This window comes from Aricia agestis, chromosome 8, assembly GCF_905147365.1.
Source record: "Aricia agestis chromosome 8, ilAriAges1.1, whole genome shotgun sequence".
In the NCBI taxonomy this organism is placed as follows: Eukaryota; Metazoa; Arthropoda; class Insecta; order Lepidoptera; family Lycaenidae; genus Aricia; species Aricia agestis.
In genome coordinates this window covers 3,152,808-3,178,405 of record NC_056413.1, presented here as the reverse complement: position 1 = coordinate 3,178,405, position 25,598 = coordinate 3,152,808, and the positions used below count along the sequence as shown (strand labels likewise).

General features: G+C 38.3%; 2 protein-coding genes across 4 annotated transcripts; one reads left to right on the top strand and one right to left on the bottom strand.

Moving 5' to 3' along the window:
- Nucleotides 1-1,976: 1,976 nt before the first annotated feature.
- On the bottom strand, nt 1,977-19,266 carry LOC121729362 (protein takeout-like). The gene is made up of 6 exons (XM_042117842.1): nt 19,125-19,266; nt 15,545-15,636; nt 7,119-7,267; nt 4,922-5,055; nt 3,564-3,751; nt 1,977-2,389 (listed from the first exon to the last, which is right to left on the bottom strand). The coding sequence occupies exons 1-6, from the start codon at nt 19,177-19,179 to the stop codon at nt 2,279-2,281; spliced, it is 729 nt and encodes a 242-aa protein (XP_041973776.1). The 5' UTR covers nt 19,180-19,266; the 3' UTR covers nt 1,977-2,278.
- On the top strand, nt 12,925-15,359 carry LOC121729358 (proteoglycan 4-like). Of its 3 annotated transcripts, XR_006035958.1 has the most exons (4): nt 12,925-13,019; nt 13,301-14,706; nt 14,836-14,872; nt 15,098-15,359. XR_006035958.1 is itself a non-coding variant. In XM_042117838.1 (3 exons), the coding sequence occupies exons 1-2, from the start codon at nt 12,969-12,971 to the stop codon at nt 14,666-14,668; spliced, it is 1,419 nt and encodes a 472-aa protein (XP_041973772.1). In that variant the 5' UTR covers nt 12,925-12,968; the 3' UTR covers nt 14,669-14,706; nt 14,836-14,934. The 3 variants fall into 3 exon arrangements, 2 of the variants coding, with proteins under 2 accessions (XP_041973772.1, XP_041973771.1); XM_042117838.1 differs by lacking the exon at nt 15,098-15,359 and having other exon boundaries at nt 14,836-14,934; XM_042117837.1 differs by lacking the exons at nt 14,836-14,872; nt 15,098-15,359 and having other exon boundaries at nt 13,301-14,747.
- Nucleotides 19,267-25,598: the final 6,332 nt, after the last annotated feature.

Below are 25,598 nucleotides of genomic sequence, written 5' to 3'. Positions count from 1 at the left end.
AATTATAAATAAAAATTGGAAGTTATTGCATGTTTGCAGATAACGGGAAATAAAGAAAAGAATAAAAATATCAATTTAAATAATACTAAAACTGCATAATATAAATTTTAGCCTTTCTCATCTGCTAATAGAACTAGCTTATTTTGAAATTAAAAAGGTCAAAGAATATTACACCTTTTCAAAATGTTGCTAAGGAAGAAATCTTGTAATTTTAAAGATTTATGATAAAATAAAACGTAGTAAATATTTTGATGATTTTTTATTTTATACTTAACAACACAGTTGCAACTACTGCTACTAGAGACCATTTAAAACTAAACAATATTATGCTTAACTATTTGGGATGTTCTGTGAGATAGCTATTAAATATTTTTAGGCAAAACCTACTTAAAAACAGAAGGCAAATCATAAGATTTATTGGTATTAACAGTACTAGTCTTTAAGTTAATTTATAAATAAAATTGTTATTAATTTTTTAACAAGACTTACTTTTGTGTGTTGACTTTTAACTTCTCGTTTTCAAAATATAGTAATATGAATTAAGAGTTGAGACTGTGCCTAAAAGTATTTAATAGTCAAACGTTTATATTTACATGATAATTCGTCAGAAAATGTTAGTCCATAATAATATAATGTCATGAAAAAAAAATATGTTAAAGCTATTTCAGTATGGGATGACAAATTCAGAGATTCAATAATCAATATTATATTATTAGATTTTATATTAATTTTAAAATATTCTACAAAGTCTTTATATTAAAGTACAAAATATATTTTGTTACTCTCAATATCACAAACGCACATGGCTTCTTAATCCATTACCTTTTTAAAACTAATTTTACTAGGGATGTACCAGCGAATATAATATTTTGTAAATTATTTTTTTTCCATACAAAAGAGTTCAACGGGATACTTTCCATGCTTACAGAATTTTTGCTTATTTTTTGGCATTAATCCTATTGTTCACATTTATAACTTTTAACATACTTCTATTTAATTAAGTAGAATGTAATTTAAAGTTATCTTTTATCTGCCATTTCAGGTATAAGTGAATCAAAAATATTGACAAACCGATCAATGAACATTGAACAGTGACGATGCGATGCATTTTCCAAAACTGAAGTTTATTTACTACAGACACAGACATAGGTCAAGATAGATACCGCATGTGTATTGTGTATCTACTTCGCGTGCCATATCGCGTTCCCAAACGACGAGCAATGCTCGTCTATCGAAAGTCTGTTCCACAGAAATAAATCTTGATTTATTTCTTTAGTCGCTATCAGAATTGGACGTCAATTTTTTAAAATGCCTAAATGCCTAAAAGTGTCGTATTGAGCAGTAGAAATTCAAATATAAACGTTGGCCAAGATTTAATGGACACGATTCTTATCATCGGTACGTCATAGTAGGTAGAAAAAAAGTGACACGCTCGTTTTCATACAAATGGAGCAACATGCGGTTTCTATCTTGATCTTTATCTGTGACTACAGATTATATAATGACATAATATGTCATGTAATCTATTTACTACATACATGACGAATATGTAAGACAAATTTGCCGCCCGCGACGTTCGGCCGCTTCATGACTTTCTCATCTTAAAAATGAATTTACTCAGTCACGTTGCAAAGTAAACTAACCGATAGTAACATTGTAATAGACCAGGGATGGCGAATAACCGTACCAATGTGCTGTTTTCTGAAAAACCTTTCTTAAGAAGTCATAAACGTGTCGTTCAATTTTTTTGTGATTCGGTGCGTATTTCATAATTTGCCCTAAGGTGCTCCCTCACTCGAGCATTCACTTGTAATGTAATATTATAGATTCTACTTTGAGAATTACATTACAATACTACCTCCCTGACTGACGAGTATTCGCGTGTAATGTAACATTCGACTTTGAGCATTCCATATAGCCATTTGATGTTACAAGTTGTATCAAGATATTACACACTGTATCATTACAAGGTGCGCATTGTAATGCTTGACTCTGTAACGTTACATTACAAGCGAATGCTCAAGGTGAGGGAGCACATTTATTTCGTTTACTCACTATGCAGGGGTAGGTAACCTTCATTGTTGGTAAAATAATTATTTCGATACTAGTTTTGTGAGTAGTAGCATACTCGAAATTTTATGTTACGTGCCAGTAATGGCACGCGTGTCATTGGTTCGCACTCCCCGTAATAGACTATCGTATATCGATTTAATTTCTCGGTATACATCATAATCGAGTTTCAAATATCGATTCGCTCGGTACATCCCTATACCGCACATTAGGGGAACAGCTCCTTGTAGGTGAATTTGGAGGTGATTTTGTTGGCCATCTCGGTGAAGATGTCCGCCAGACTCTTCTCCAGCACCGGCCTGATCTCCTCGATGAACACCTGGGAAATATAACTTGCCTTAAAATAAGATACAAGATTGGTATGCTATCAGAGAAGTTGATTCAAGATAGATGACGGACCTACGTAGTTTGGTCGCGTTACGTCAAACCCAGCCGACAAATCACAATTAACATTGAATTGATATGATCCGACCAGACGACGTAGGTCTGTCTACTGCCTAGGAATCAATTTCCCTGATGGCAATATTTTAATAACAGTACCTGGATGACCGAGCTTTGCTCGGTATAGCAAACACTCATTGACTTCGTGTTACTTAATAACGCCATCTGCTGGTCGTTAAAATAATTAGTTGCTAACAAAATAATATTATTATTCGCCAATAGATGTCAGGAAGAGTCATATTTTTCAGTTTATCGGTTATCGATAAAACACGAATAAAAATGCATTTTTTGAAAATGATTCCTAGCTAGATCGATTTATCGCCCCCGAAACCCCCTATATACTAAATTTCTATATATATATATATATATATATATTTTTTTTTTTTTTTTTTGAAATTCTGGGAAGTGATTAGGGATATAGTTTACGGAGAAATTTGTGGTTTTCAAACAAACTTTAGATGTCCGAGCCAATTAAGTTGCACGCAACGACTATTAGAAAATAATAGGCACTTTTCTAAGTATAATTTCGAAGCCAACATCACTCGCAGTACAAAAAGTATCAAGACGTATACAAAAAAAATATCTGTCAACCGGCTTAAATACATTTTTTACATTAAAAACAAACATTTTGGCCCCACAGGACAGGCATTGCCTAGTGTGGGGATCCATTATCGCATATTATGTTAAAATTTTTTGGCCAATAAATATTTGTATTTGTATTTATCTTAAAAGTGTGCGTCTTATCCTAAGTACTCACATACGGTTTTGCTCGATAGTTTTACTCTAAATCGAGTAATAATTACTGTGTGGACCGCAAACCTCACAGCTCGAAGGCTCGGTGGCTCACATCGAGCCGGCTCGATGGAATAAAATATATCGATTTAGAGTAAAACTATCGAGCAATGCTGAATGTGTGGACGAAAACCCGAGCAGCGGGTTTTGCTCGATCGAGCAAAACCGTATGTGAGTACTTAGCATTAGATAGTTATAACCTGTATGTAATGGGAATTTCATATTGATTGCGCAAAAACTTCTCAAAAACAAAATCAAACCTGTGAATTCTCGTTGATGACGCGGTTGGTGGCGGGTCCCAGCACGGGATCGCCGTCGAACAGGTTGGTGAGGTTGATGGAGGAGTCCCCCACCCGGAGTTTGACCTTCATGGGCTCGAAGGTCAGGTACTCCTCCCCTCCCCGCACCTCCTTGTGGCCCCGCATGGTCACGTTGCACGCGTAGTCCTCTGGAGATAGGGAATTGGTTTGTTAGATTTTGTATAGGGCAGGCAGTATTGAAACGAAGTTCCTTATGGCGCGTTCGCCATTGCTAAAGGAGGCTAGACAGAACGATATTTGACCTCGACACTTTCTTATTAGTTCCTGCATGGTAGGGGCAGAGGGCGTTGATAGTATTCCTGTGCGTCAACTAGATGGCATTTTTTGATAATAAATAGCGACGCGTTGTTAGTATTCCTGGGCGTCAATAGATGGCGTTTTTTATTCATTTTTTGAGTATATAATATGTATACACTACAGGTTTTTTGAACATAAGAAATAACTTCGTTCCATTCGGGTGTCCCTTGACACCTCTCAAGTTTTGTATAATATGACTTTATGCTACATTAAACTTCTCGACCTGTGCCAGTTCACATTTAAACAAGACTAAGCGACGATGACTGATGAGCTATTCAAAATAAGAATAGACACTAGACAGCCATACCACCGTGAGCAGTAAATCTGTCAATTCAATTTATGGTAACTGGTAAGCAGTTTTAAATGGTTAATTAAAAAAATGCATCACATCGTGCCTACCTCGTCACGTTGCAATGTGAACCAAACCTAAAAGACTATGAACCACCAATAACAATTGGTGGTTCATAGTCTTTTAGATTGAGACTCGAGTTTGTCAAGCGATAATTTTAATAAATATATATATACGTAATATTATAAACCTGAAGAGTATGTTTGCTTGAATGCGCTAATCTCAGGAACTGCAGGTCCGATTTAAAAACTTATTTCAGTGTTAGATAGCTCATTTAGATATCGAGTAAGGCTATAGGCTATATCTCTATCTTAGCGTGATAATTCACACTAAGACTAATTATACGACTGAAAAAACTCAGGTAAATAAGGGAAAAACGGGGGAAATATTAGAAAAGGCTTATCTCACGAACTACTAGAGCAATTTTTATAAAAATTGGCAATATTTGGCACAGATATAGAGTAGACCACGTGAAGGGAGTAGGGACATAAGCTATTTTTATGGGAAAATGTACGGTTTCTGTAAAATTCCTAATTGACGCGTGCGAAGCCGCGCGGGACATCTAGTTTATTTATATGTAGATCAATCATTCAAGAGATGCCCTCACAAAGCTCGGCTTTAAGCTAGTATAACAAGTAGGCGGAATACGTACTGAAGGAGCCCGAGATGTTGCCTCTTCCTTGCAGCCGCAGCAGCAGAATCTGGATATCCATCTTGTACTTGCCCGAGAAGTCCAGGTGCGGCAGCAGCAGCTTGAAGTCGAAACGATTCTTATCCAAATCAGACCTGGAATAATATGTGTAAAGATTTAGGGGCTGTTTCACCACCTCCTGATAAGTTGTGGATAGCCTATCCGGCACTTACCAGTAAGTAGTGAAACAGGCTCTTGATAAACAAATTGTATGGTGATTTAAGTTATAACATTTTCGATTTTTAAACAAATGCTGGATCTAAAGTGATTCAACTATTTACTACTACGTCCGGTCAGACAGCGACAAGTCAAACAAATGACATCTCTGTTTTCATTAGAGCAAAATACCTTTGAATAATAATTTTTTGAACCAAGTATATTGGCTGTTATGGTATTTTCTCAACATAGCCTGGTCCAGAGAAATGAGCAGGTCGATACGTCTGGGACCAACTTTGTGCGGGTTTCCTTGACAATGTTTTCCTTTACCGTACGAGCGTCCGTATTAACACGCCAATGAGACACCCTCAACGAGATATTTTCTGATCCTGGGTGGCCACGTGTGTGTCCGGCCGGGATCGAACCTGCACCCTCTGCGAGAGTGAACCGAAGGTCTACCCACTAGCCCACAGGCGCTGTTGGCACGTTTAACATATCTTTTCCACGAAAATTCGGTATCTAGTACTTGGAAGCACTTGCCACACGGCGATTAGCGTGTTAATGATATGTCAGAGTGCTGACACAGATGACTTCCGCGGTGGCCCCGATGCCGGTTGTGACACGTGCGCCATTTCGACATGCCATTGCGGTGCATCCACAATCACTGAATCGATATCATTTACGCGTTTACTAAGACGAGATTTATATTATATTTGTAAAAAAATAAGTACAGGAAGATGGCACATGTCAATGTAGCTAGCAGCGATCAATTTAAGGTTTCGGTTTCGTGTCACCAGTAGCAGGACTTTCTTAGGGACTATTAGTGGCAGCACATGTTCAGAAAAATAACAATTATTTTATGTTTAGGCTTGATGACATCAGTTCTCATCGTACTCGTCGAGCACATTCCTTATACCTGCTGCTATGCCCTAAAATAAAACTAAAGACTTCGGTGATTTTAAGCACTTTATTTTAGAGCATTATTTCCTTAAGTTTTTTACATCGGCAGTACCCTATATATCATCATCACATCAGCCTATAGTCGTCCACTGCTGGACATAGGCCTCTCTCAATGAACGCCAAGATGACCGATCTCCTGCTACTCGCATCCAACATAGATGGAAGGTATTAGACCCTATACGCAGGGTCAAATACCTTCCAAAACCTCCCGCTTAATGCCGTATCTGATATTTCCCATCACATTTCTCTTCGTAGGACTGCTGGACGAAATTTCTGTTAGAGCAGTACCTGTTTAAGCAGTACCTGTTGTTATATTAAAAGGTTCAAACACTTACGGATTTTGTCGCGGAGCACTTTTATTAATCCCGACGTTTCGGCTACTTTACAGCGGCCGTGGTCACGGGTGGACTGTGACGCGACAGAATCCGTAAGTGTTTGATCCTTGTAATATAATGAGTGATACTCGCGTAAACCTACGAAATCATTACCCTAACCCTAACTTGACTACATACTTTAACCTAGATCTCAAAATCTGTAAGGTCTAAAAAACTGATTTTTTGACACAAGTAACTTCAGTTCATAAAGATTAAATGCTCAAGACGAAAACACGATTACTCAAAAAATGCTCGATAGTTTCTTTTTTACAAAAAACCTTGTTTTAGACACATTTCTGCTTGGATCTTCGAAGTTTGCAGTATTTTCTTTAATATTTTTAATATCTAAAAAGGTATTGATAAAACCTAAATTTGCTCAAAACACTTTTTTCATAATCATTATAGTTCGTCTTTTATTCAAGTAAAACTAGCTCGGCGATGATTCCGCGCCGTCCTTTTTCACCTGGCATATGAAAGACGGGCGTGAGTGTGAAGAGAGAAGGACGATGTTTGATTTTTAGAGTCAGGTGAGCTCTTAAGTATATGTTGTGTCGTTTTTCTTCAGTGTATATTTCGTGTCAAAAATGTATGTGTGCAATAAACAGTAAATAAAATGCCAAGTCGCGGGGACGATGGACCCATCACTAGCCTATCAGTGTAGTACTCACTTGAGCTCCTGCATGATGAAGTTGCTGGGTCCCTTGACCTTGACGTCGTTGACGACGGCGGTGAGCTTGGCGCCCTGCGGCCCGCGCGCCAGGATGATCTGGCCCAGGCTCAGCGGCTCGATGCCCGGCACCTCCAGCTCGGGGATACCCTGGAATGAGAAGGATGAAATGAGTTTGAGGATCAGAATTGCAATTTATTAAGGTTTCATGAACCAAAGACAAAAAAATCTGAGAGGTGGCAAGGGAGACCCGTATGGAACGAAGTTATAAAAAAATTCATAACTGCTTTCTATGAGAGAGCTTACAACTATAGCAAAAGCACAGATATAGATCAAGATAGATACCGCATGTCCCGCGAAGTACATGCGGTATCTATCTCGATATAATAAATGTCTGTGGCAAAAAGTGTCGGTCAAAAAGTGTCGTGTCGTTACAACTTTTTCCGTCTAGCCCCCTTTCGCAACGCGCGATAAGGAACTTCGTTCCAGTAACCGGCGTGAAACAACGCTTGTGCTGTGTTTCGCAGAGTGAGTGAGTTTACCGGAGGCCCAATCACCTACCCTACTCCCTACCCTACCCTATTCCCTTCCCTACCCTCCCCTATTCCCTTACCTTCTCTACTCTCCCCTATTCCCTTCCTTTTCCTTCCTTACCCTCCCCTATTACCCTGTTCCCTCTTAAAAGGCCGGCAACGCACTTGCAGCTGTTCCATCAGGTGACCCGTTTGCTCGTTTGCCCCTTTATTTCATTTAAAAAAAAAGTATATTTCGAAACCAAGGAATTGTGTGGTTTAAGTTTGATGATAATGAATATAATTTTGGGAATAAAAAATTGATGTTTTTCAATATTTCGCAATACGTGGATGATGTATTTGCAGGGTACATGGGCAAGTTGTATACGATAATTTCGACAGCGAAGTTTGAAATCACAATCACATCGCTAAGGGCCCCCGCGCATTAGGCGGCCAGGTCGCTGCGGCTAACAAACTCCATGATAATATATGCACGGCCATGCACGGCAGAGATTGCGTTTTTAAGTTTGCTGTCAAAATTATTAGCGAATATTATTAAAATATAGATTGTTAGTTTTCTAATGGTTTTCTTCTTCGTCTCATCGTCATTGTTGTCCACTTGGATTGAATTCAAATAGCGGGGTAAAGGATTTACTCCCAAAATAAATTTCATGGCATGGCTACATTTTCATATTTAAACAAAGCAGCGCGTATTATAGTTATTAATATTTAAAATTATTGGAAAATAATTTTAAATATTAATAACTATAATATAGCATCCTTTCTCAATAATAATAATGATTGCTAAGAAAGGCCTGTATGTCCGGAGGCTTATATTTAATCGTATACAATATAATCTTAATCGGATATTGCGCAGGCGCGGCCTTGCGCACGCGCACGTGACCTTGACCGAGGTTATTATAATTATAAATATGTAAGTGTATGCTAATCTTATTAAAAACTGTTTCACACTGACTGACATTTTCATTATAACGTTTTTTAATGGCGTATTCACCGCTGTAGTCACAGACATTTAATTATGAATAACCTTCAATTTAATGAAAAGTTTAACAGGTAATGTATGGGGCTTATGTCAAAATTTTGATTTAATTACAATTAAGTAATTAATGTTCCACTCTGAGTGCGGCAGTCGCAATTTCCTTGCACTGAATCGTGCGAAATAGTATATCTTATTGGAATAAAAATATTCTTATTATTCTTTCCGGGAATCAGTAAATATCTCTCAATTAAAATCGGTTCAGCGATTTAAGCGTAAAGTGGTAACAGACAGACAGTCACACTTTTGCATTTATAAAGTTAGTTTGGATATTGGATAGTAACTCAGTATTATTTTACCTAACAATTTTTGCGATTACTGAAAAAAATTCGGTCGCATTAAACAATTTTAATGAGGTGTTCTGTACGTGTGCACAAGGCTTTAGCGTATGTCATCTCGACACACACACCTTGATGACGAAACCTGACAATGGCATACTTTCAAATTTAATGTAATTTTTTGCATACCACTTGCTATAATAAGGTCGAGTTGCGTCATCAATACGATATCGATTTGAAGAATCACGAGCATTTGAGAGTGTCATAAAAGTTTCAACCACAAATAAGACTAGACAATAAACAATAACTTGATTTGCATGACATTTTAAAATCACCTTATTATCTACTGTTAGGACGATTTTCATACTGACAATAAGAATCGCAGTTTATACGTGGGAGAGCCATGCTTCGGCACGAATGGGCCGGCTCGACCGGATAAATACCACGTTCTCACAGAAAACCGGCGTGAAACAGCGCTTGCGCTGTGTTTCGCCGTGTGAGTGAGTTTACCGGAGGCCCAATCCCCTACCCTATTCCCTTCCCTTCCCTACTACCCTATACCCTCTTAAAAGGCCGGCAACGCACATGCAGCTCTTCTGATGCTGCGAGTGTCCATGGGCGACGGAAGTTGCTTTCCATCAGGTGACCCGTTTGCTCGTTTGCCCCCCTTATTTCATAAAAAAAAGTTTAAATCTTAATAAAGTCAGGTAATGTAGATGAGATAAGAATAAGTTAACTACTATATGTACATAAGATCCATATGCCAGTCAAGATAGCGCTGTGTTTCGCCGAGTGAGTGAGTTTACCGGAGGCCCAATACCCTACTTTATTCCCTTCCCTACCCTCCCCTAATTCCTTCTCATCCCTACCCTCCCCTATTACCCTATTCCCTCTTAAAAGGCCGGCAACGCACCTGCAGCTCTTCTAATGCTGCGAGTGTCCATGGTCCATGGGCGACGGAAGTTGCTTACCATCAGGTGACCCGTTTGCTCGTTTGCCCCCTTATTTCATTAAAAAAAAAATTACTTTCATTAAAATACCAATCTCTTATACATATTACTAGATGACGCCAAAATTCGTTTATCGCGCGGGAACCGTACATTTTTCCGGTATGAAAAGTATCCTATGTCCTTTCCCGGGACTCAAAGTATCTCCATAGCAAAATTCCAGCATAATTGGTTCCGCGGTTTGGACATGAAGAGGTAACAGACAGACAGATATACTTACGCATTTATAATAGTAGTACGTATCAAAACGATAGAAAGGTATTTAAGGTAAACAATAATAATATAATATAATCATTTGCTAATGCTGATTTTCATTCATAAATATTTATAATGCAATACATAATGTTTTAATGATTAAATAATTATTGTGTATTGCCTAAATGGAAGTACGCATCCCGAAGTAGTAATCAGCCGACTTGTCGGATATCACTATATAAGTGGGTTTACATTATTTACGTGGAAGAGCCATGATTCGGCACGAATGGGCCGGCTCGACCGGAGAAATACCACGGGCTAACAGAAAACCGGGGTGAAACAGCGCTTGCGCTGTTTCACCAAGTGGGTGAGTTTATCGGAGGCCCAATCCCCTACCCTATTCCCTTTCCTACCCTTCCCCATTCCCTCTTAAAAGGCCGGCAACGCACCTGCAGCTCCTCTGATGTTACGAGTGTCCATGGGCGACGGAAGTTGCTTTCCAACAGGTGACCCGTTTGCTCGTTTGCCCCCTTTTTCATTAAAAAAATCTAATACAGCGCTGCATTGTTACTGGAATAACATAAACGAGTACTAGTGTATTACTAAATTATATTCCAGCGCACGCTTACAGTGTACCGTATTCCAGTTAGCTTTCTAGCGTTGTATTGGATCACTGGATTAGATTTTTATTTGATTTAGATTTAGATTTTACTAAATGTAAGCCGGCCATTATCCCTATCTAGAAAATGCTCAATGCTGCATTTCTGTGTGAATTGACCCTAAGGGTTCAGTTTATTCTTCATTTAATATACGGAGCCATGTTGAGTATTGAAGCCGTGACTTCATCGGTATGTTTTCTGCAAAGTCATAAGTTTGCCGTATGTATACGAAATATATTTTACATGCGTTGAGAAAAGTAGCTAAATTGTTTTGATATAAAGTGGAGGTATGCCTGCCATTTATCTTGAAAAAATGTACGGTTGCCGCACGAAACAAGTTTCAGCATAAACAACATTTCAAGCAGATGCAGATCACTTTTAACACATTCCATTTTTAGGGTTCCATACCCAAAGGGTAAAAACGGGATCCTATTACTGAGACTTCAATGTCTGTCCGTCTGTCTCCAGGTTGTAACTCAAGAACGGTAATAGGTAGAGAGTTCAAATTCACAGATTATGTTTATGCATTGCCGCTATAACAACAAATACTAAAAACGAAATAAAATTAATATTTAAGGGGGGCTCCCATACAATAATAGTGGTATTTTTGGCCTTTTTTGCTCTATTTCAATAATGGCAACAGGTAGGTACTTGAATTTTTCTCAAAGTCCTGAGTTATATGTGTACTTAAATATTTAACAATAATATTAAAATAAGATGAAACATTTATGGGGGGCTCCCATACAAAAAACACAATTTTTTCCCAAATTCTGCTCTATAATGGTACGTAACCCTTCATGCGCGGGTCTGACTCGCACTTGGCCAATTTTTTAAATACATTTAGAAGGTAAAAGAAATGAAACAAAACTAACACGTCTTATTTGTGACTTCTTACCAGTAATCTTGAACATAATAATGCTAACATAGTTACATAATTATTTCTGTCATTAGTGCTAGTGCACACAGCAAGTACCTACAGTAATTACTAGCGAGGAGGTTTAGCGCTAAGGTCTAGTATTTGTGTCAAATCTAGATAAAGGCTAGCCACTTGTAGGGCGTCAGGGCCGCTGCTATTTACAACGTCGTTAATATAACTACTTTTAATGATGTTGCAATAAATTTTCCTTTAAGATTTTAGTTTGCTATGACTGATTTTCCAGTAGATTTAGGGTAATCAAAATGACGAGGCACAGATTTTAATACAGATAGACATTTCATTTGAAGTTAAGTGCTTCGAATCCCATAAGGACCTTAGCATTTGAAAACAGTATGAAACTCATTTAGTATTTAATTTATTTTTGAAGTAGATTTTCTTGCTATTTATTTCGGGTTTTTAAGAAGTAGATTTTTTAAATAAGACTTTGTGCAACCTTTTTTTATATTAAAAAAATCGTAAATAATATTATGGTACTTTAAATGTTAATTTTGAGGAACTGTTTTATTCGTAAATCTTTGTGCGCGTTTAAGTCTTTTGGTCAGAACTAATTTACGGGCTACGGCACTGAGAATGGTCTCCATAGAAAGGATTTGTTTCTATTATAGAAAATAGTATAGTATGTACTAGAAAATAGTATGTAGTGACAAATCAACAATGTTGATTATTTATTTATTTTATTTATTGGAACAAAAAACAGTTACATTTAAATATTAAAATTAACAAAAGTGATAAACACGTAACCACACCACCACACCACGCGGGAAGAAAGACTAAAGAGTGATGATGCGTATAAACTTTTTTTAATGAACACATCATACAACATTTCGTCAAATTCTTATAAATTGTAGATAAAACTAAAGGGAACAGAATTACCATAATATACAATTTATATTCCTTCATTTGAACGTTTATTAATTTCGGAAAATATCAAAATAAACTGATAAAATATTATACAATTAGGTCAATATTTTATTTTTATTTATAGTATTCGCTTGTTTATACACTGCATAATATTATTAAGTAACATATCAGTAAAAATGCGGTCATTTTATGTACTATCACTGGGAATGAGACGAAATACGTGCTTACGAGCGGCCCGATAAAAAATATGAAATAATTTGAACTATGCGACAAATTGCTTTGTTTTGTTTGGTTATCTTACTGTATATAAGCCTTGTGTAACTTTTGTGGCATTAAGAGCAAAAAATGTGCAGACGTCTACTGGCAGCGTTCAGCGTTTTAGCATTGGCATTGCTGGTAAGTGTTTATATGTTCCTCTTTATTTTAAGATTACTAATAGGTATTTAGTGTTATGCAGGGTCCCAAAATGCAAATAGATGTAAAACATTACAAAAAAACAAGATAAAATCAAAGATTTCATAAGATTCTGTTAAATTATTGTAAGTTGTGAAACAAAATTTTACAGATAGGTTCTTCTCGAGTCTCGACGGTAACTGGTGTCGCAGTCGCCAATCCGGAAATATTTTATTAATTTTACAAAATATAAATTATTTTCATTACCTTTTTTGATTTTCCAGGCTCGAGAGAGTCACGCAAGGGCCTGCAATCGGCGGAGTACCGTCATTCAGATCAAGATCCCCAACCGGACCAACGTCAGCGTAAACTATCCCAACCAGGACCAGCCGGTCACCTTCCTCCCCTTCCCTTATGCCACAGCCGGCAACGCACCCACCTACTACACTTGCCAAAATGGCGCCTGTCAGACAAGTGGCCGACCAGCATCAATGTCAAATAAACCCCAATCTCCACCAGCATTGAGGACGAACATTATAATAGAAATAAACGGGAAGAAGCCCAACGGTAGAAGCAGTAGCAACGCTACCGATCCTAACTCTGAGCTGATTGTGATCCAAAGTAATTCGACAGCGACCAGTGATAGTACTGCCGTCGCTAACGGCAACGGCATTGCCGCCTCCACATCATCCGCGACGTCAACTACTAATACAGATGTCATCGCAGCAATTGACGACCCATCTGGCAACGGCCCCCCAACTAACACCATACTGATCGACTCCGATTCTGAGAGTACATCAAAATCTACTGCGAAAGCTAGTGCTGGCCCATCAGCCAATAAACCTAGTGCTTCCCAAAAACCATCCCCAACCCAACCGAAACCAACCCCAACTCCTAAGAAACCAGAAAAGCCAGCCTCGGTACCAGTGAATCCAGCGCCGGCACCAGAGAAACCAGCACCGACACCAAATAAACCAATTCCGGTACCAGTAAAACCAGCTCCAAAACCAGAGAAACCAGCGCCGGCACCAGAGCCAGCACCAGAAAAATCAGCTCCCGCGCCAGAGAAACTAGCACCCGCTCCAGAGAAACCAGCACAGAAACCAGAGAAACCAGCTCCTGTAGCAGGAAATCCAACTCCGAAACCAGAAAATACAGCTCCCGTAGCAGAGCAATCAGTACCCGCTCCAGAGAAACCAGCTCAGAAATCAGAAAAACCAGCTCCTGTAGCAGAGAATCCAGTTCCGAAACCAGAAAAAACAGCTCCCGTAGCAGAGCAACCAGTACCCCCTCCAGAGCAACCAGTACCCCCTCCAGAGCAACCAGTACCCCCTCCAAAGAAACCAGTATCCGCTCTAGATAATCCTACTCCAACAGCAGAAAAGCCTACTCAAGATGAGATTTTTCGCTCCCCCGATAAATCTAATCCAGCACCTGAGAAACCATCTCCTACACAACCAAGAGACTCTGAAACAAAAAGTTCAGCTCCAGAGAATAATGGAAATGATGAGCCAAAGAACGATAAGAAGGAGGATCCCCGTCCTAATACTCCTGAGAATGTAACAGCTATAGCCCAAGCTAACTCTGATGACTCAGATCAGCGCGGAGAAGGGGGATCAGCTAACGCGCAAGCGGTAGCAATTAGTAGTTAAAGACCAAGGACATATACACACGGGGTAATTTACTAAGGGCCTGTTTCACCACTTTCTGATAAAGTGCCTAATAAGCTATTCACAACTTTTTTGATAGATTCTCCATACTTGATCTGTCAAGTTAATTGGTGGATAGCCTTATCAGGAAGTGGTGAAACAGGCCCTAGGTATTTGAGTCAGTTACTATGCAACGTGACGAGGTAATAATTAGTTAAAAGAATCAGGCGTTACTTTGCGAAAATCCATAGCTTAAGTATGTTATTATTTTTAGCAATATTCCGCGAAATAACCCCAACCTTTTAAGTAAATTAGTCAGTGTACGCATAGGCATACTCAATACGCGCGCCTATGCGTATACTTACTCATTTACTTACAGGTTGAGGTTTCGCGGAAAATTGCTAAAAATAATAAGTAATAACATACTTGAGGTAATCATTGTTCAAAATTAAATAGGCATCCCAACACTTTGGTAAGACTGTCAAGTCAATGTGTTTCTTGTACAGAAAATCAAATTCACTTGAATGATTAATAATCTCCCTCAGTCTCCCATTTAAAAATACGTACGTCGCATCGCATCGCCTAGTCACGTCGCAATGTTAACTGACATCAGTTACTTATATGGGCGATATGGATGTTTCTTTGTTGATTTTTGTAAACGTAATGGTTCAACGGTAAAAGTTTAAAATATTTATTTATTTATTTTATTTACGGTTTCCGATGATCGTTGGAGTATTTTTTAAATAAATGTCTTTTGTAATTATGTGTTTCGTTTTTGCAATCAGAGAAACCCAAGCGTCAATAATAATTTCTTTGAATTTTTTTGAATAGGGTTGCTAGCCAGATTTTGATGACAACTAAAACGGTTTAAATATCTACCTTTGAGATCTTCGGTCGCAGCTCCTCCACAGAGTTCATGATGCACTTGTCCACGTTGGGGTCATTCCGGTGACACACCTTGATGTACGAGGCTGGAAAACAAATAGGTGTATTATTATTTAAGTGAAGAAACATTTTGATGATTAAGTGCCGAATAGGCTTTTCACAACTTTTTTGACAGATTCTCCATGCTTCATCTGTCAAGTTAAGTGGTGCCTGTTCGGCACTAATCAGGAAGTATTTGAAAACAATGAAACACTGGAGAATTTCCAGTGTTTGATTGTTTTCGAATATTAAAGGCCTATTTCACCACTATTATTTACGACATTTTACAAACATCAGTTCTATGGAAGTCAAGAGTCGCGTCGTGTCGTGTCGCTCTAGTGCGGCACCTCACGCCATATTTAGCATGTTATTAAAGCAACAAAAAAGATTAAGAGACAATTATTATTATTTGTTGGGTGGGTTTTTGAAATATAAACTTAGAATTCTCTACAACTCATTTAGTCGAGTAGTTGGAGTACATGAATTTTAATTAAAAAGTTTGGGAGATACATTTTACTTAAAAACATAATCTTATGCTGTTGGCAAGTAGTGACAAATACGCAGTACTACGCACTGAGGCGAGCCTGGTTATCGGTGACATAACACATAGGACTTGTTTGCGTAAAGCGGGAACTTGTAACTTGATTTAGTACATAAGCCAACGCCATCAGTTTATTAGATAATTTTAGGACACAAGATCTCGGCTTACAGCGTCATTCAAGAGTACTTTGGATCGAAGGTAACATGAGGACCCGAAATGACAATATACAGGGTGTAACAAAAATAAGTGATAATACTGTAGGGTGTGTACTGTGTACGTGTTCCTTGTAGAGTGTTCACTGTGAAAGTAGTAGCGCTGAAAGAGTAACTTTTTTTTCATTTTTGTATGGAGAAATTACTAGGCGCGGGCGCTTGCCCATACAAATCAAAAATATGCGTGGTAAAATATTTAAATTGCATAATATTAATTTGGTCGAATCTAATTATTTTGCTAAAATTCATTGTATTTGAACTGAGTAAGTACACTTGTATACGAAAAGGACAAAGGAAGACAATAAACTAGGGTATGTTCTCTCATCAAAAATATTATTACTTCATCATAGGATACAGAACACAGTCATTTTTTATTTTTATCCACTTCTGATTGACACCCAATATTTATGACAACGTGCAAAGTGCAAATTAAACTTGCGCACCAAGGGTTCCGTACCTCAATCGAACAAAAATAGGCTGAAAATTGTGTTTTTTTGTATGGAAGCCTCCCTTAATTACTTCATTAATTTAAATTTTCTTATTTATTATTAAAGTACAAAATAATAAAACTGAGTATTTCGTGAATATTTCAAGTGCCTATGTGTTGCAGTTATTGATATCGAGCAAAAAATAGCAAAAAAATCACGTTAGTTGTATGGGAGCCCCCCTTAAATATTAGTTTTATTTTGTTTTTAGTATTTGTAATTATAGCGGCAACAGATATACACAATCTGTGAAAATTTCAGAAATCTAGCTATAGCGGTTCTTGAGATACAGCCTGGAGACAGACAGGCGGACTGACAGACATCGAAGTCTCATGAATAGGATTCCGTTTTCACCCTTTGGGTACGGAACCCTAAAAATGGAATGTGTTAAAAGTGATCTGCATCTCCTTAACATAATATATTTTGACGAGTTGGTAACTTGGTGGCACTAGTGCTAGCGGCATATTTGATCTGGCGTCGAAGGTTGAGGACGGTTTAGCAACTGCGCCTGCGCAAGATGTGTCACGACACCGGGACGCTTATGGTGTTTTGACACGCTGTGGTAATGATGACCCACTAGTATTTACTATTATTTGTATTACCTCATGTAATTCGAGTAATGGACATTTAATTTAAAACTATTTTCTTACGAAATATCATTGCTGAATCATAAAGAAGGTATGTTCAATGTGACAATAATGATTATTAACTGAATGCTATTTAAAGTATTTGTGTAATTACTAATTATTAATTAATAATAACACATTAGGAAGCCTTGTTTTAATAAGGACAATTTCAAGATACTTGAAAGGATCTCATATGATTGTTTAATATATCCGGAACCATTATTTTATACGGCAACTGACGGACATCATGTTATTAAATTGTTATATGAAAATTGCTTCAATTTTATATGATTTAATGTTAACATATTATACGATAATTATTATATCACTACATAGTCCGTATAATTACTTTAATGTGATGTCGTTATGCTATTATTATAAGCAATAATTGCAGTCTCATTCACTGGTATGGAAATAAGTACCGACATATTATCGTCAAGCAAAATCCATTAAGAGTCCAAGAGATTCTTCTCTGATGCTCGCAGCTACTATACATATCCAACTAAGTTTTGTGAAATTGTACTAATCAAATCACAAAAGACAATCTATAAAATTCACCAAGCTCGTAAAAAATCATAGTATTTGACATAACTTTTAAAGCAACGATAATGACATACTTAATATGGTTTCTTGGATAAAGTTTATGGACAATGAAGAGCGCAAGTCTAGATTCTTGAGATGAGACACAGAAGAATCTGGGTTATTGTTGTGGTTATAAACGGTACTTAATTATAAAGACGGATAAAATATATTATAGTCAAGCAGAAAAACCAGAAAAACCTCTATGGTACCAAACACCGATATAGTAGAGCAGTCCGGTCAATGACTTGGATCACTTAAGAACCATGTTTTTTGGCCCATTTAAGGTTCATAGGCATAGAAAATAGAATGCAATGGATATTCATGTACCATCATTTTGATTCCTATTCAGTTGACGGACCTACGTCATTTGGTCGGCTTATGTCAATTCATTGGTTAGCTGTGATCGGTCTGCTGGGTTTGACGTAACGCGACCAAACTACGTAGGTCCCCTATCTGCCTAGGAATCAACTTCTCTGATATTACATCGATTATTATTATTATAGTTAACATTTTTTAAGTTTTTCAAGGGTTACACATACAATTAATTCACTTTCTTTACAAAATTAAAAATTTCGGGGCCTCTGAATCTCAGTCATATATACACATTACACGAGTCTTATAGGTATCTTACTTATAGTTTCGTGATACTAAATTATTACCCTTAATCAGCTGGTGAAAATAGGCACGACGCAAGAATTTAGACAATGCAACTAAATATTATAATTACTTAATAAAGACTAATATCATCGCAAAGGGAATTTTCTAAAACGCCCTAAAATAAATCATGAACTCTAAATCTGGCGGTTGCTAAAAAAGACTGCTTTATCTCAAAAGATGCATTTTTAAGATGCAATTTTGTTATTCTAACCGCCGTTCTCAGACACATTTAATCATGATTAAACTTCAATTTAATGAAGAGTATGACAGATAATTTCAGCAAATTATTTATCTGGCATACTCTTCATTAAATTATGTCAAAATGGCAGGCTTATGTCAAAATCTTGAAATAATTACATTTAAGTAATTAATGTTCTACTCTGAGTGCGACGGTTAATCTTCTAACATCTAATCTCTTATGGATTAACTCACGTATTTCAGCAGCTACGAAGTGGAGCACAAGCAACACCGCGGTGACGGACAACATTTTGCACAACCAGCACACCGCTCCGGCCGCGTCTCGACCGGCACTGCACTCCCAAGCACGCCGCTAAGGACACATGTGAATGTCTTCGGGATCCAACCTCGTAGACACCCATCCCGCTCGCTCCCCGTACACCAGACGGAGACAGAAGCCATCCAGACTCGGATTCTTGTCAAAAACGTGACTAGTATTTCCTAATTTCCGACCTAATGCAATCTGTTCAATAATAACCGCAAGTGCTGATGTATAATTAATGTACTGCACGTGATCGGTACGGTGTAAGTGCAGTACGATTTATATATCAGAGTCATGGTCTATATTTTCCCTCATCATCACAAAAGGCTTCAACAACCAATCCTTGTATTCTCTTACGCCTCCGTGGCTCAGAGCGAGCTTGGTTCTTGACTCGGAGGTCGTGGGTTCGATTCCCGCGTTGAAAACAGTTATTTCCAAGTTTAGTTAGAACAATACAGGCTGATCATCTGATTGTCTGACAAGTAAAATGATCCATATTCCATACGTCGGATGGCATGTAAAAAGTCGGCCCTGCGCCTGATCCCTCGCCAGTCGTGTCGGTCGTCCATCCCACTGGGTTGTGAGAGTAAAAGGAATAGAGAGTGCTCTTGTGTACTTCTCACACACTTGGGCACAGCAAAAATTACTCCTGCGTAACTGGCCTGTTTTCAATGAAGCCGGCCACTGTCGCCGAAACCGGTGTGGGAGTTATAAATTATCTTACTATATTCTGGATCGAACTGTGTCTATCACAATTTCTGGACCTATTCGACCTGCAAACCTTAAAGAAGAGAGCGTATTTTCTCTTAAAAGGCCGGAATAAACACGCAGGTGCAACTCTTCTGATGTTGCGAGTGTCCATGGGCGACGGTAATGGCTTTCCATCGAGTGACCGGCCGCTTACTCGTTTGCCCAATGATAAAAAAAAAATCGTACTTATATAATATTAATAAAAAAATACAGAGTGTCTTCACTTCCTTATTCTTACGCCGGTTCTTCTCGCCGGGGTAGTTCCCGAACCGGTGGTAGGCATCAGGTAGACATTCTGAAAAAATTTGATTCAAATTTACTCAGAAATAAAACATTTTTTATTTATTTTTATTTATTTACGAAGACGCCAACTGGTGGGAGAGCCATGCTTTGGCACGAATGGGCCGGCTCGACCGGAGAAATACCACGTTCTCACAGACTACCGGCGTGAAACAGCGCTTGCGCTGTGTTTCGTCGAGTGAGTGAGTTTACCGGACGCCCGATCCCCTACCCTATTCCCTTCCCTACCCTCCCCTATTCCCTTCCCTTCCCTACCCTCCCCTATCCCTTCCCTTCCCTACCCTACCCTATTACCCTATTCCCTCTTAAAAGGCCGGCAACGCACCTGCAGCTCTCCTGATGCTGCGAGTGTCCATGGGCGACGGAAGTTGCTTTCTATCAGGTGACCCGTTTACTCGTTTACCCCCTTATTTCATTAAAAAAAAACTGGTAGAGTCTATAATATCTATGTCTCAATCTTATAAATTCGTTTAAAATAGTCTTAGGAGGCCCTGAAACAGGAGTTTCACCACTTTTTTGACAGATTGCCCATACTTTAACTGTCAAGTGGTTGATAGCCTATTCGGCACTTATAAAGAAGTGGTGAAACAGGCCCATAATCAAAAAAAGAGTGGCAGGCTACTTAATAATAAAGTTACTTGATAATTTGTGGCAGAGTTTCCTCTCTCCAAGAGTGGTCAGTAAATGTAGGCTGATAACTTGAAAAATGATTTAAATACGTGGGCATGTAGAACGTTAGTCCTGGGTCTAGAAAGAAAGTTTGTGCTCAGTAGAAGACGATAGTGCTCCTCTACTGGGCTGCTGCTGTTGCAAAATTCATCGTAACTAGCATAGATCAACTAATGAAGTCATAGGGCGTTCGCTGCGTTAAGCGTGCGCCCGGCGTCGTTCAGTCAAAGGGCTAGCTGTTTGATTGAACGGCTATTTTAACCAGTTGGCTACGACATATACTCTGCGACAAATTTTAAATTGTGTTAGTGTAATGATAACATGAGTAAGAATTTTAAAAGTTTAGGGCTTCGATCGAGTTCGCAGCATTTTTGGTGCACCCAGAAACAGAGATCCTTCGCACTATTAGCTCAGCAAAACGGGTCAATGTCTCATTCATGACGACGCGACGTGGATTGAAGAACACGATAACTAACATTTTGTAACATACGGACATTGTTTAATTTTTTCCTTATATTTTGATCAATCCTTGTAACTTATCTACTTCATATCTGGTGACACATAAAAATTAGAATACACAATTTTTAGGGTTCCGTACCTAAAGGGTAAAATAGAGATCCTATTACTGAGACTTTTATGTCTGTCCGCCTGTTCGAGCTGTCTGTCCGTCCGTCCGTCCGTCCGTCTGCCTTTCTCCAGGCTGTATCTCAAGAACCGCTATAGCGAGACTTCTGAAATTTTCACAAATTATGTATATCTGTTGCTGCTATAACTTCAAATCCCAAAATTAAATTAATATTTCAGGGGCGCTGCCAAAACAAACGTGATTTTTTTTAAAATTTTTTGCTCTATATTAGATAGTAATGGCAACAGGTAGGCCTTAATTATAAATGTGTACCTAAATTATTAATAATTATCCATACTAATATTATAAATGCGAAAGTGTGTATTTACGGTTTTCGAGTGTCATTTCATTTATATGCGGGGGACTTTGCCCTCGGCCCGTACTTGGCTGCGCCCTCCCAAACTCAACCTCCTGGGATTGTTGCTTACATCAAAATGGTTTAGCGTCGTTAGTGTTAAGTTTTAATTCTCCTTTGTAGGAATATAGTTATTATTTAAAAGTCAATTTATTCCAACCTTAGCTAAATATACAGTTTACGAGTGACCTTTGATCAATATGCAGGGGACTTTTCCATCGGCAAATTAATCCATTTCAAAATTATCCATTTCCGTTATGTTAATGCGGACAAAGTCGCGGGCAACAGCTATAATATTATAATAATACGTTTTAACGCGAGCGAAGCTGCGGGTAAAAGCTAGTATTAGAATAAAATATAATTCTAAAAATAATTCAGAGGGGCCCCGATACAAAAACACAATATCTGGCCCATTTTTGCTCTTATACGGTACAGAACCAACTCGCACTTGGCCAATTTTTTATTTCAAATCATTTTCTGGCGCTGAAGCCTTTATTTGTGCAAAAACGGCAATTTTTTACTGTCATTTATTGTTTTCTTCAACTTACGTCTTCATTTGTAGTAAAGGACACTCGTGTTTACAAAAATAATTGAGCGTATGTCCTACGGTTACGTAAGTGGCCATCTAAGATCTTATTTCATGTTGGCAACACCAGCTCTCCTTGAACTGGTTGCCTCACGCCGCTCGCCGGAGGAAACGGAACGTTCGGAATTCAAATCCCCTTGGAAAAACGGAAAAGCTTTCGTTCAAAATTCCGGTTAGGTTTTTGTAATGGCATGTTTTTATATGGATGTAGCGCGTAGTAAAATACGGTGTCCAGCATAGGCAATTTAATTCATTTTTAAGTTCATAGTTCAGTTATTAGAATATTGTTTCTTGTAACCTTAAAGGTAAGCTTTGAAAAGACCAACAAACACACTACTGAGGCAAACCAACATGGGGGGAGGGTTCAGGAAATTGGTCAATTATATTTCTACTTAAAATCCACTTCAAAATCAAATATATATCTTAAGTCTTAACATGTCCAACATCTAGTAATGTATATACAATATACTACAAAATAACACTTTCAGGAAAGTCTAGTAAAGTGCTTTACAGCTTTTTTCATTATGCGAGTTGCGACTCCTGGTATGAAAAATATTTCACGACCAATAATTACTGTTTGCTTGTTTGTATCATGTATGTTAATGAATATAAACTTACTTTTTTTTTTAAATCTCCTACTTAATAAAGGTACATTTTAAATCTTCTTAATCCCTATTTTTTATTGAAATACTTTGTCAACCTCTGGCGATACCCCTGCAAAAGCTTCGCGGTCCCCCAGGGACCACCCATCACCTAAATTTACTTTATTTACTACCATGCTTACTGCCACTGATTAACATATTTAACACAATTAGTAATCATGGGCGCCGGCAGGGGGGGGGGGTGCCGGTGCATCCCTTGGGAATCTCGGGATCAACCGGAATTATTGACATAAAAAGTACAAAGACAGTTCGTAATATTTCGGCACTAAATGTATTTTGCTGACGTAAATAGACAGTCACTATTGTTCGTAAAAAGAAAAGAAAGAAAACTAAAATCTGCACCCCTTGGAAATTATTTCTGCCGGCGCCCATGTTATGTAATTACAGATTGTTTCAAGGCTTTCCTTCAGGAATAATTGCAAGTAATATATTATAGGAATGGCGAATCGCGAAGTTACCCAACCGGCAGCAGGTGCAGGAACCGCGCGAGGATGCTGCAGAGGAACCGATTATCAGTAATTAGGAAGCCGCCAAGGTTTGGAAAGCAGAGCGTTCAACCCTATTATCATACTGTTTCACCTTCAGTGTGTGTATACTTTGTTGCCTCCGTGGTCTAGTGATACAGAGCGCGGCTCTTGACTCGGAGGTCGTGGGTTCGATTCCCGCGTTGGAAACATGTTTTTTCCAAGTTTGGTTAGGACAATGCAGACTGATCACCTGATTGTCTGACAAGTAAGATGATCCATGCGTCGAATGGGTATGTAAAAAGTCGCTCCTGCGCCTAATCTCTCGCCGTTCGTGTCGGTCTGCCGTCCCACTGGGTTATGAGAGTAAAGGAATAGAGAGTGTTCTTGTGTACTGCGCACAAGCACTATAAAATTACTCCTGCGTAGCTGGCCTGGTGTCTGTGAAACCGGCCACCGTCACCGAAACCGGTGTGGGAGCTATTATTATTATTACTTTGTTGCCTACAGAATACCCATTGCTGCTATTGAGAGAATATGTAAAATTATAGCACTATTATATTAATTGGACTATGGCCTATACCTAACTAACGGTCTATAATAATATCTATCTATGGACGCTTCACACCACGTCAGTCTGGCCCCGCGGTAAGTACCTGAAGGACTTGTGTTGCGGGTACCAGACAACGGAAATATATTTAATACTATTATACTATACATATATTTAAGATTTTTATTATATGATACACATATTTAATACACATCCATGACCCAGGAACTTTGAAAACTTTTGTTCCGTCGCGTCGGCGGGATTCGAACCCGCGACCCCCGGCTTGAGCTACCGACAGCCCACCCACTGAGCCACAGAGGTCGTCAATCTATGGTCTATGCGAAAGCTGTAAAAAAGGTAAATATGATTTTTAGTTAGAGTTAAATTTTTGAAGTAATTGGTACTTTAACTAGGTGCTGATTTTTTTTTATTTTGTATTGAAAAACAAGACAATCAAAATCTTGCGTGTTTACTGTTTAAACAAATTAAAGTGCAAATATCTAACCATCACAGTTGAATAATTATTATTATCAGTCGATTTTGTCCCTTAAACATCTTTATATAATAGGAATTTTATGATCCATAAGACATAACGATGGTCATGAACCTACCGATAATTGTATGGCAATTTTGGCCCCTGAATGTCGACATATTATTATAACTTGACTTTCTTATCCGAAGAACCCTGAATGTTGCGCTTTCAATAACGCCGATCGAAGGTGAATTGCCCAATAGATATTATGTACTCGACATATTATTTAATTTTCTTTTTTGCACGCGCCTATGGGCCCTGTTATACCCACCGAGTAGAGTCACGAGAAAGTGCAAACAGACAATTTAATGGGCCCAGTAGCGGCGTTAGAAGGGGGAGGCAACGCTTGGCGACCGCCCAGGGCACCGGATAAAAAGGGGTGCTGAAGTCAAATAAAAGGGGCGCCAAATTTTTCACTACTGTCAGCAGTCATGCCCTGGGCGCCGAAATATTCTCGCCCAAGGCGCTGGTAGTGCTAAAACCGGCACTGAATAATAATATAATAATATCTATGGACGCTTCACACCACGTCAGTCTGGCCCCGTGCTAAATACCTGAAGGACTTGTGTTGCGGGTACCAGACAACGGAAATATATTTAATACTTTTATACTATACCTTTATTTAAGATTTTTATTATATCATACACATATTTAATACACATCCAGACCCGGGAACATTAAAAACTTTTTCGAACCCGTCGGTAGGTGTAATCTAGGCCTCTCTAGGTTCAGTGTAGAGCTAAGCTTTCAAGAAGGCCGTTCGATTGCAGCGTTTGAACCAACAAAAGTTCTAATTTTTTGTTGCGGTAATTAGGACCTATTCAAAATGTTTCGATGGACTGAAAGTAGCAACATGCCTCAACTTTTACATATTATTTTTAATTACTAAATAATTATTATCAATTTAGATTCAT